The 12519-nt window shown below is 40.0% G+C and overlaps 1 protein-coding gene across 1 annotated transcript; it reads right to left on the bottom strand.

The window, feature by feature from the left end:
* Window positions 1-4074: 4074 nt before the first annotated feature.
* Window positions 4075-12477, bottom strand: LOC128821911 (protein farnesyltransferase/geranylgeranyltransferase type-1 subunit alpha-like). The gene is made up of 9 exons (XM_054003317.1): window positions 12296-12477; window positions 11502-11587; window positions 10844-10958; window positions 10232-10336; window positions 9417-9543; window positions 8935-9083; window positions 6934-6996; window positions 6274-6445; window positions 4075-4781 (listed from the first exon to the last, which is right to left on the bottom strand). The coding sequence occupies exons 1-9, from the start codon at window positions 12439-12441 to the stop codon at window positions 4650-4652; spliced, it is 1095 nt and encodes a 364-aa protein (XP_053859292.1). The 5' UTR covers window positions 12442-12477; the 3' UTR covers window positions 4075-4649.
* Between the last annotated feature and the right edge of the window lie 42 nt (window positions 12478-12519).

Here is a 12519-nt window from a genome sequence, read left to right as displayed (position 1 = left end):
GAGTCGAGTTAAAGGGCCGATCACTACAGCTGACCATTGGAGAGTAACGAGCCAACCCAGAAACCTGAAGGTCACCTTGAAGAAAAACTAATGGACTCAGTGTGGGTAATCCAGATAGACCAAGAAGGGGAACAGAAAGGATACACTTACCCCTTGACTGATGGTTATAGAGTAGTGTGTAAAGAAATACATTGTGATTGTTATCCTTTTGTGTGCTTTGTTTGTAAAACTTGCCAAGAACGGTGGTGGGTCCATTGCCGCAAAGGAAAGCCACCTACTGGGATCTGCTCCAGCTGCTACAAGCTAGAGCGAGGATTAACAAGAATCATATTAGAATTAGGGGAATTAGAGAATAAGTCGGTAAGGTCCAAATCAGAAGAGTAGTGGGAGGTTTACAGAAAAGGGGTTAACCCTGAGAATTTTTGTTTCCACCTGAATAAACCTGCCCCCTTTGTTGCCCATATTGTAAACCGGTGTTGTCGGAAAGAACTGAAAGAAATCCTGTGTGACTCATCCCCGGTCAAAGATAAGAACTGGGAGCAGTATAAGGCTAGAAGGGGAAAAGGGAATGGATGCGCTGGAGAGTACCGCTGCTGCCGAGAAGATGGTAATCCCCGCGGCTCGAAGCACGCGAGTCGGTGGGCGAGGCAGAGGGGAAAGAACCAGGCTCTTCCCAATCCCAAGTAGAATGATGCAGAAATACTCCAAATATTACCGACTGAGTATTAATAATCTCCCCAAAAGTAATGACTCAACCACCCCAGGTAGACAAAAAGGGCAACAAGCTAAAAGGGGAATAGTAGGGAATTATGAGTTAAGTGCAAAACCAGGACTCCATCCTCCTTGGCAAGTTATCGTTATTGTAATTCTGATTATGTTATTGCCAGGAGGATATTCTCAATTTTCACATCAACCCTTTAAATGGATATTAACCCGAGTAGATGGGAAGGAAATTCAAAGTCGGATATTGTCTGGATCTCCTAGTTTTACATCGTCATTATGTACATTAGCCCCCATCGAACCATGTTTCTATATGTGTCTGATTTTGGGACTAACCTTTGGCCCATGTATTTTTTATAGGATCATAGACATAGTAAAGGGGAGATTGGAGGTCACTCACCTCATGTTGGTAAAGGCCAAATATGAACCCATACTGGAGGATCCTGAGACTAATGAAACCTTAGCCCTTAGCTTACAAGAACTAAAATGGTTTGATGAACAAAATAAAGAAAAAGTAAAGGGGGGATTGTGATAAGGTAGAAAGGACTCTTTGTTCATCAAGACAGAAAGGAGAAGCCTTGTGTAGATAACAGAAAATCAAAGGAGAAGCCTTGTGTAGATAACAGAAAACCACAAGACAGAAACTAGCTAGTATGTTGATTAGTTAAGCTGATTGTGTAACTAGAACTTAGGCGCATGTAACATATGACCTTATATGGAACAGATCATTACAGGGCCGTGGACTTTCACCGAAGAAGAAGAGAGGAGCCTTCCTCAAAAGACCACCAGAGAGTAGAAGAAGACCCCCTAGCAACAGAGGGCACAAGCGCAGAGTACACCCAGAGATACCGCGGACATGGAAGAAAGAGAGTATAAAAAGACTGTGGGAAGGGGGAAACAGCGTGAGCCGTTTGCGGAGCACTGACTCCCCGGCTGCACCCAGTGCTGTTTGCTTGCCATTGCTTGCTGTAATCAATAAATTTCTGATTGACTCTCAAAAGGCTGAACAAATTATTCGTCTCAATTTATAACATTAGAAACCTCCCTGCTTCCTTATTGGAGAATTTTGCCACTACAGAAGGTCCAGCTGAATGGCATGCTCCTAACCTGCCTTGGCACAACCAGATAGCATCTGACAGAAGCATTTTGTGCTAGCAGAGGTGGTTTTGTACTGAATAGATTAGGAAGGACTTGCACACTGTTTTGTCACCTAAGTTGCAAAGACAAAAAGGTGGAAGTCAATAACAGCTTATTAAGACAGGGCTACACCAAGGTAAGAATATCAGCTTCTGATGAAAGCAAGCATATGATATGATTTCACACTTTACCAATGCTCTATACTCCACTGAATCTTCCAGTTACACTGATTTAAAAGGGAGAGTTGTATCAGTAGTTTTCCATTTAGGCACAGCTCTTCAGTAATAAAATTGTGCACAAGAGTCATATAATTACACACAATAATAACAACAGTAAATTTTCTTGTACAGATGAACCTATTGGGACAAATAACTGTGATGTTTGCCCTGATCAAAGGTAGTCAGTATCAATGCCTACAGGTTAAAGTCATCTCTTAACTTCCTACTCTAAGACCCTTCTCTCTACAGATCATACATTTTGTCAAGCTCCTTCTTCCACCAGAAACATTTTGCCTCGGACGCATTAAAATTCAAGGTTTGGTGGCTTTGCTTGCAGCCTGGCTGGGCAGCCATCATTTTTCTAGCGCTGCTACCTCAGTATTTTTGTGTATGGTTGACCAGCAGAAAACTGAGGTGCCTTTGCAAGAGAATTTGAAAGCTTTCTTGTAAACCAAGTGACAGTAAATATAAACATTTGAAAGAAGGAGCACTTCTGTTACAACAGAATGACTTTGATTCCTGTTGTTTAAGATGAACTCCAGGGTCCAGCCCATTTTTTTCTTAGGATTTACATGATTTGTTTAGTTACATGTTTGTTCTACGTAAGACAAGGTATTTTTTCCATTAAAAATATGTATTTGATTATTTATTGGTAAATGGAGCTCAGAAGCGATATTATCTTTCCATGCACCACTATGCTTGCATAACCAGTATAAAACCCTACCAACTCTGTTAGAATCTTATTCATTACTTATAGACATCATTTTCAAGAATGAGAAGGCCATAGGTTGACCATGTTCCCTGAAAAGGTTTTGTCAGAGGAATCCTACCTATTCTTGCCACTAGGAAGTCTATATAGCTAAATCTAAGCTCTTGCCTCAGCCCACAAGTGATTGAGATCACATCCCAAAATACAACGTCCCTGTGGACACCCTTCATCAATCTTACCTTGTGATGACTTATTGCTGTAATTTATGCTAGTGGCTATAAAGAATACTCTGCTTTATTCCAAGTGTCCTCCGAATTTTGTGAAAGATACAGAAAAGTATTAACACCATATAAAGAGGAAAAAAATCTGTTCCCTCTTCATTGATGTTTACTTAAAGGATTGTATTTGACTGTTTCATCTTTCTGAGCTTTCTTGACTCTTTGCCACTCTTGTAGCAAATACATTACTTCGTCCTGAAGACCTTCAACACCCTGACTGTTCAGTACTCCATATTTAGTACAGTTTCAATTAGGAACAACTCATAGGGATAGAAACACACTTTTTGTTTTGTACTGGAGTTTCAAATATGGTAAAAAAAAACAAACATGTGGAAAAAAAATGGAAAAAAAGAACCCCCCAGATTAACCAATCTCCAAAAGTTTGAAGTCTGTGTCTGTTTTGAATGTTCATTTGTCACTACAAAAATGTTTTCTCTACTGCTGAGACAGCAGCAAAACCACTACAAAATTACATAGCTTTTGTATAACAATTCCACTCCCTGTGAGTTTTGAATTTCAAGAGTGCATTTAATTAAATAATTTCAAGTGTTAAAAAATAATCTCCACTATTGTTTAATCACAGTTAACACCTTTTAATGTTTAGTGTCAGAAAGATTGCATATTATGGAATAAACACCAGCATTTGTTTGTTCCCTCTATGATCGTTTCCAATAAAATATTTCATATCAGACAAACACTCTATAAGAACACAGTTTACAATAACCATTTGCTGAAAAACAGGGTAGATGCAGTTTTCTGGAGCAGGTATACACCTCCCCCAGGATCCTCAAAGCATTTTTCCTGTGCAGGGAAGAATTCAGGGCTCCACTGAATATATTAGGTGTACTGAAAGTTTCTGGGATAAGAATACTCCAGTGCAAAAGACATCTCAATGCAACAGAATCCAATACTTACACAAGGGGATATTTTACCTCTCTTAGTATTTGAAAAAAAACAAACTATGCACTTACAAGGACCAAAAGAAACACATTAGAAAAAATCAGACAAATGCTCTAAGTTATCTATTTTTATTACAAAATTACACTTGGTGTTAGTTGCATACAACAGCATAGGCTGACAGTGTTAGACAGCTGCTCCTACATAAGGCAACACCTGCAGTACCTACTTGCACTAACCAGGTTACTCTATATCCCCTGTAGTTAAGTTACCTGCAGTCACTACTGCAGCAAACTCATGAGACAGTGTTAGGAACCACAAGTGCGTAAGCCATGACATGAGACATGGTTTTAGTGCTTCACAAGTTGTAGAGTAACTTATGTTGGAAAAAAACCTCTAAGATTAAGGCCAGCCGTTAACTGAGCACTGTCAATGTAATAGGTATAGCTTTACACATTTTTAGTTAGGAACTAAAACCTTTACTTGGTACATTTCAATAATTAAGCCTTAATACATTTCTTGACTGCAGCAAGAGCCATCAACTGTAGCAGCAGCAATTCAGGACTAACAGCAGTCTGCATTCCTCTTTCATTGCAATACCTACAAATGGACTTTGAACTTGTTGATGACCCTACTCAGTACAGCTTTGGAACAACTTGAGAGCTTAACACTGTTTTCTTCTATCTTCAGTTACTGCTCTTTATCCTTCAGTGTGCTGCTCTGTTCAGTGCCTGAACTGTGCTTGCTCTTAAGGGACCTTCCAATGTATCTCCAGTACTCTTTTCGGATGGTGTCTTTTTCTTTAGCCAGAATTTCACACAACTATGAAAGAAAAACGAGAGACTGGAGTAGTGAACCAACTTCCAGAATTCTTAATTATAAAATGCATACAACATATATTTCAGACAGTATTAAAAATATGTTCCTCTGCAACATTTGTTTTATTCACGGGATTTGTAACTGTTTAATGACATCAAACTGATGACAACTCCAGTTGGTAGCCAACCTATCTGACACTGCACAAAAATCCCTCCAGGCCCATTTCAGTTGTAGGAATTCCCTTTGGCTCATTTCCATGCCTACCACTCATCATCCATGCCAGCCTAATGCACCCTGTAGTAGAGCACAATATACTTCCTGAAAATCTTGAATGTCTTTCAGTCATCCAATAGGCCATAAACCAATTAATTCCAAACACTGGAAGATCATCCTGCTCTTGAATCTTCAGTACTCTTGATATACTGTCAGGAGATCTTTTATTTCTAGTTTTTTCCTCAGCAGACTGTTCTAAAAAGGTTCTCCATGCAAGTCAGTAGCCTTCTCTCATGCTACATTAAGAGTTGGTGCAGGTAGTTCTACATGTTTTGTTTTTTCTTTAGTTTTGATCTGGGTAAGCAGCACAGTAGAAGTCAATACTACTTAAAGGACAAGCTGTGTGAATTTTACACAGTCTGAACTCTACAAATGCTTTAGTAAATTCCCTTTTATTATGCAGATGACATTGCCTTACTCAGTGAAATGGAGTTAAGAAATCAGGAGTTTTGTTGTCTAAATAGAGAAGTCAAAATCAGTCAAGTAGTATAATGGGGACAACTGCACTTATTTACAATCTGGTCCTGGAACACAACAATGGAAAAGTGCTGAGAAAGAACAATATTAGAACACAAAGACTCCAGGCAAAACTGCAGATCTAATTACATCAAGGTCCAGTCAGTCCCACAGTGAATGGGAAGTATTCTTGTGAAAACTACACTACAAAGTGCACCAAGGAACAGCCAAGTATAAAGCTCTGGGAGATACACAACACTGCCAGAAGTAACTTATGCTCTGTAGGAAGTGGTGCCTGACATTTCTTACTGATACCCCAGTGCCTGCTGGCCATAAGCTAATTCTGTTAACTTTCTTAGAAAGAGCTAAGAATGGCCAAGGGAGCTAAATTGAGATTGTTTGGACATGGATATTCTGAGAAAAATTCATTAACCTACAGAGAAGAGAGTGAGTTAATGCTACAAAGTAAACATTGAAAACTCCTCAATTGTTCAAACATCTTCTTTCTTCTGCAGGTAGTATTAGAGACCTTCCTTCACCATCACATGAAGAAAACTTAAGAGTAATTTAATAACTGGCTAGTTATTATTTATATTTATGAGATCCTTGTGATTGTCTGGATTTTGTGTTAAACTCTTCATAGACGTCTCATGATTAACAACTAACCTGTTCTATTTACGAAAATCAATCTCATTTTGTCAAGCTATAAAACCAGACAGGAATAGGCAGCATCCCTGAGAAGAAAAACCAAGCTTTCAAACCGTACCTCCAATGCCTTGTTCAGTGTTTCTTCCTTGTTATCACACTGGTTTTCTAGCATATCTTCATATATATCCACAAGAAAGGCAATCAGATAGGGTGAACTGTGACTGGGCTGTAAATTCAACAGTTCCTCCAGCAGATTTGGATATTTAGAAAGACCACGATCCTGTAGAATCCTAGAAGAGAGGTTAATAGGCTTGACATATAACGATGGGAAATCTGGTGTAAATAATTGCATTTTTGTTATGATTCCTTTACTTGGAGATTAGGTTTGAAATCAGGCTGCAAATACAAGTAAGTCAGAAAGTAAGCAGCATGCAGCACTAGTATAGCCTCATGTTGTAGTAAGCTGGTATAGTTTTTGTTGAACAGGCATTAGACTGAAAGCATTTTAGTTATTTCCTATCTATGCTTTTTAACACAGTAACAAGTTTTTAAAAGCATGAGAAGTACCTGTAGTCCTTTCACAAGAACTATAGGGCCAGAAGCTTAGTGAAAAGTTACAGAGAAATTACGTTAGAATATAATAACCCTTTGTGACAGTATTTGCATGCCTGCTTAAGCAAGCTACACTAGAACAAAAATCAAGAAGTTCTTTTCAATTAAGACGTAGGCATCAGACACCTTCCACAGATTCTTTGTCTCATGGAGAAATACACCTCACCCTTTTAAGTAGTTCCAAGCACTCTCATTATGTGGCACTGCTGTGATCATCTCAAGAGTGTACCTACAAGAAAAAGGTAATAGGTCATGAATGCAGCCGATAACAATGCAGTTAGAAATTACCTGAGTGTGCTCAGAAGCTTCCAAATGCATCTCTCTTGCCTATACTTCACTCTTTATGCAGATCATCTCATTTGGGTAGATCAAAAATGGCTCACAATATAATTACTAGGAGTCTCTAAGAGGCAGACACTATGTTTTAAGTGGTTAATTTGCTGGACTTTATACAATAATGAATCACTTCTCAAAATTATTAGCAAAAACACTGAAAAAAGAACACAATATACTCTCCTTGTATGCTAAAGAAGTAACTTATATCTTGATGCTCAGAAATGGCAAGGGACTGAAAACGGTCAGAGTAACTGAGCTGTTAATATGACTGCAAGTGGTATGTTCTGTACCTATTTGCAAAACCTTTTTCATCAGGCTGCACTCAAGCAAACCCACAGAAAGGCAGAGCTTGAGCTTTCAGCTCACACAGCCTTCTGCAGCATTTCTGTGAAAGCAGCAGTGAGGCAACTGCTGTAAAAGCAAAGCAACAAAAGGCACCTCCAATACAGCCACAAAGCCACATCTACATAAAGGAGATTTATCTTCTGGCTTTTCCCAGCATAACCAGGCATTCTGGTGATTTTCAGAGGCTGCAGATACAGGAGTATCTGATATATCAGGAGTACTAAAAAAAAATACCCACAACTGCAACTCTTTTTAAACATTCTGCAGTCACTATGACAAAGAACAAGTTTATAAACCAACCAGCAGTTCCATAATGACATCTGGGAAGTCTTAATCTTAGCCAGCCTGGTTCTTAAGATGGTACCCTATTATCTTGAGAAGATCAAGAGAGAATGTCCAACCTTAACTCTAGAGATAAAAAGTTGAAGATAGCCAAGTCTAAGTCATGGAAATGGTTCAGATTCACTGATCTACAGGAAAGTTATAAACTGATAGAGAAGTAAAAGTTCTAGAATGTTGCAAAGACAACCATGGAAGATGGTGAGGGCTGGGATCCTCTATGAATAATGTACCAAAGGATTCAGAGATTCAGTCTTCTCAAAGATAACTCTATAAAAAAATCACAGTACCTTAACTGCTTCTTCACTTTTGACAAATATCTCCTCATAACCATCAACCCTAATCAGCAGTCTGAGATGTGAAAACCATATGAAGAGGCTTCTCTTACCACCATGGGTAGGAAAATATGTCTAGAAGCCCAGTTTGTCTTCAGTTACAAACATGCAACCTAGAAACAGTGAGCACAAAACTGTCTTTCCTGGAAACTCACAGAGGCAGTTCTCTTTGTGCCAACCACATACTCCTGAAAGCTTTCTTTTTCCAGCTGCATCAAATTCCTCACAAAAGGCAACTCTTCTTCCTACAATCCATGTCATATTGGGTTTGCATGGCCTGTTTTTTGGTAGTGGGGGGTGGCTACAGGGGTGGCTTCTGTGAGAAGCTGCCAGAAGCTTCTTTCATGTCCATCAGACCCAGTCCCGGGTGACTCCAAGGGACGTGCCACAGGCCACGGCTGGGCCAATGATGGTAACGCCTCTGTGATAACATATTTAAGAGAAAAAACAAAGGTGGTTGCACAGATTTATTTGCTGCAGTGCCTCTTTCCAAACCTTCTAGAAATAGAATACTAATGAACAGCACAGCAGTGTCACAGGTCTTCTGCAGCTTGTCCGACTATAACTAGTCCATCATAAACCCCAAAGTTTTGTTTGCACAATAAACAGCAGGTCAGGAAAACAGATTCAAGATAGTAGCTTGCCCAGGGTAAGCAGAGCTTTCTTCAGTCTGACACTTGATGTGCTAATTGTGAGCGTTAGTCCCAGAAGTGAATAAAAATCAGGAAACAAAGCCCACGGGGACTGTGAAAGTATTCTTTGCTTTCATATAATGGAGACTGTTTAATATGAGCCCGAATAGCATTACTAACCGGACTTCTCTGTCTAGGACTGCTGGGTCATCATAGCCAGTGGTGTTGAAAATGACAAAGTGCCGTTGGTTCCAAACAGAATTGTTTCTCACATCTTCTCTCAAAAGCTGGTCCACATAGTCCAGTTCATTGTCCCATAATTTGAACTCCTACAGAAAGGGAAGGAAGAGAGAGAATCACAATCAAAAGTTTTTATTTTTTAGAATACATTCTTGTTCTTAAGTTGCCTGAATATCAGATAGAGCCTTTTTTGAAGAAACCAACAGAAAGTTAAAAAAAAATAAGTATGGGTGAACTAGGAACATGCTATACAGCGGTACACAATGGTATTAGCTCATCATTAAATTCACACACACAACAGTAAGTAGACAACAATCCAATTCTTTGAACTCATTTCCTAAAAGGCAAGTTTATAGCTAACCTCTGCCACACATTTTAAATGAAGGTTATTTAAAGAATCAAGAGTTCTGTGGATACAATACCTGAATAACCCATTGTCTGTGCTGCCAGGCATGGTAATTTTTGGCATCTTGGTTAAGAATGTCAGCTATGAACTCAAGCTCTCGGGATGGATCCTGCAGCCACTCAACCAGCACCCGTCTGTGATGCCTAATGACAAGAGGAACAAAGTTTAAATTGTTTTTATGAGTGTGTGGTGTGTATTCTATACATTCTTGCTTATAGCAAGCGCACCACTTAGGGAAAAAAATCCACTAGTTAAATGCTTCAAATTAAGCATACCAGAACATTTCACTTGGTTCTGAGAAATGCATGACGCATATTTATATTATAAAAAATTCTAACCACGTATACGCAATGGCCAATCATCTCATTTTAGACAAGTAATGTTCACTGGAAACAACACAGTTTCACACTCATGGTCAAAGTCTTCAGCAGAGTACAGTTTTCTAGTAATACATAATTTCTCTAGCAATAACAATGCCTATTCCCATTCCCTTTTGCCTATTCCCATTAATTTTGGAAAAAACCAACAACAGGCAAGCAAACTCCAAAACAATAAAAGAAAAAATACTAATGTCTATGTGTCTTCTCAGTTGCCTGTTCACAAGTCTTTTTTTTTTTTAACCTGTCAGACTTATTTTGTCAGTCTAAAAATTGAAATTAATAAGAAAACAACACCTGCTTAGCATGTCATAATCATATGCTTAGAACAAATATTTGAAAGGAGCTTTGACATAACGCAACACCATTTAATTCCTCCACCACAACTGGACAATTTACAAAACAAATATTATCTGCAAAAATATTAAGAACAGAAAAGAAAGCATGATTTTACCAGACTTGGTAGTTCTTTGGCTGATCTTCAATGATAGCTGTAATGTATTTAAGTTCCTCATGGAGATCCTTTCCCAAAGACTGCAGGAGGACTCTCCGGAAATGCCTGTAAAAAAGTCAAGCATTTCAACACTGCAAAAGGAGTTTCCTAAAATTCACAAAGAAGAACATGGAATCACTTTGTTCACAGTTCTTGTAAATTATATTGAGCTAAAAACAATGCAAAAAGCTAAAACTAATGCAAAATCCTTAACCACATATTTAGTTCTGTTAAAGGGCGTTCAATTATTGAACAGCAGAGAACTAGAATACGACTGGTTGCAACAGTACATTATCTAAGATTGTAACAATCATGGTCAAGTTAACCTGTACCCATGGTAGTTTTCTGTCGCAGGAACTAAGACTTCTGTGCTTGAAACAATGCAAACCACTGATTTAAATTGAGGCATGGGAAATACTGAACAAAGGCTTTCTTTGGAAGCTCACTGGAAGGCTACTCTACTCCTCTGTGTAAATTCAACTAGGCATGCCCTAATTCAATGAACAAAACATTAAAGACTTAAAAGATAGGCAGTTGAATGACCATGGAAATAATCCCAAGATTACTACATACCATACTGTGTAGTTTGCAGCATTTAATTCAATGGCATCTGCTGTTAACTTGAAAGCTCTTTCACTTCTCTCATCCCGCTGCAGAACAGCCCGGAAGTAATCATAGACATCTCGGACTAAAAGAGAATAGCATTTTAGCCAATGGCCTGAATAGGAGGTAAGGTTAATAATCCTTTGAAATTGCTTCCTATTTTCTGTGCTCTAAATACACCTCTGTAAAACGAATCATATTTACTAATCTGAAAGCATCTTCCACTGAGACCTGTGCAGGATATTAGCACACCACAAAGCTGCATGAGTATCTTAGAAACACACCATCAGAATAGCCAAAACAATCATAAAAGGTCTGTGCTGCTTACTCAGACTACTTCACCAGCTGCAAGAACTTCATGTTTTGCTTCCCCTTGTGGGCTGGAAATGCCTTGTGACATGAACCACACTGTCTCCTGTATTACCTCTTAAGTCACAAGATTTTAAAGGAGAACCTTGGCTATTAACATCTCAGGTGAAGATTCAGCTTCAAAGATGCTTGGTGAAAACACCACACACAAGCACTGTAACAATTAATCGATTTCTTCACAGTAACTCTAGAAAATGTTATCCAAAACACGAAGTCTTGTGTCATCAATGGTTGAGGGCAGAATATATTTAAGACTTACATTTTTCACTGTAGATGATCTGAACAACAGGATTTGGCCCATCATTTTGAGGAACAGGTTCAATATCAGCCCATTCCTTCCTGTCCCTGTAAATACAAGTTTTTGTGTTTTCAATGCTTCTAAAAAGCACAAAATGCTACTCATACCTTGACATGCATGAACCTGCGTCCAGTAACACATCCTTCTCTGAACAGTCCCTACTATTTTAGCTACATTATTGTCTGTAACACAGACCAGCATATAAATACGTAAAGGTGTCCCCAACATAAGAAGGACATGGAAGTGTTGGAGCAGAGCAGGGCCACGATGTTGAAAAGAGGACTGGACCACCCTTACAAAGACAAACTGAAAAAGTTGGGGCTGTCCAGCCTAGAGAAGACCATGTAAAGACCTCAGAGCAGCGTTCCAGTATCTAAAAGGGGGGCTACAGGGAAGCTGGAGAAGGATTTTCTGTCAGAAAATGTCATGATGGGACAAGGAGTAATGGGTACAAACTGAGAGAGGGGAAATTTAGGTTAGACATTGGGAAGAAATTCTTTGACTGTAATGGTGATGAGACACTGGACCAGGTTGCCCGGAGAAGCTGTGTATGCACCAGCTCTGGAACTGTTCAAAGCCATGTTGGATAAGGCCTTAAGCAACCCGATATAATGAAAGGTGTCCCTGCCCCTCCCAGAAGCTCCCCACTCCTCCGGCCCCAGCTCCGCCACTCCGCGCCCCATACCCCGTGTCGTGCCGCGACGCGAGGGTCCGGTCCGGCACGGCTCCGCGGGATCGCGCCGCTGCGGCCGTACCTGTACAGCAGGTAGCCGGCATCTTCCCCGTCTTCCTCCTCCTCCAGCAGCTGCCCGAAGCCGCCCTCCGGCTCGCTGCTGTCGCCCTCCACATCCCCCTCCGGCTGCAGCTCCACCGTCGCCACCGCCCTCCCGTCCGCTGCCATCGCTCCGCCGCCGCTTCCGGGACCCGGCAGCACTACAAAGGCGGGGGCGGAGCGGCTCGACAGCGCCTCCCTTGGAGC

The sequence above is a fragment of the Vidua macroura genome, chromosome Z, assembly GCF_024509145.1.
Source record: "Vidua macroura isolate BioBank_ID:100142 chromosome Z, ASM2450914v1, whole genome shotgun sequence".
NCBI classification, from domain to species: domain Eukaryota; kingdom Metazoa; phylum Chordata; class Aves; order Passeriformes; family Viduidae; genus Vidua; species Vidua macroura.
The sequence above is the reverse complement of the archived record's forward strand: the minus strand, read 5'-3'. Positions and strand labels throughout refer to the sequence as shown.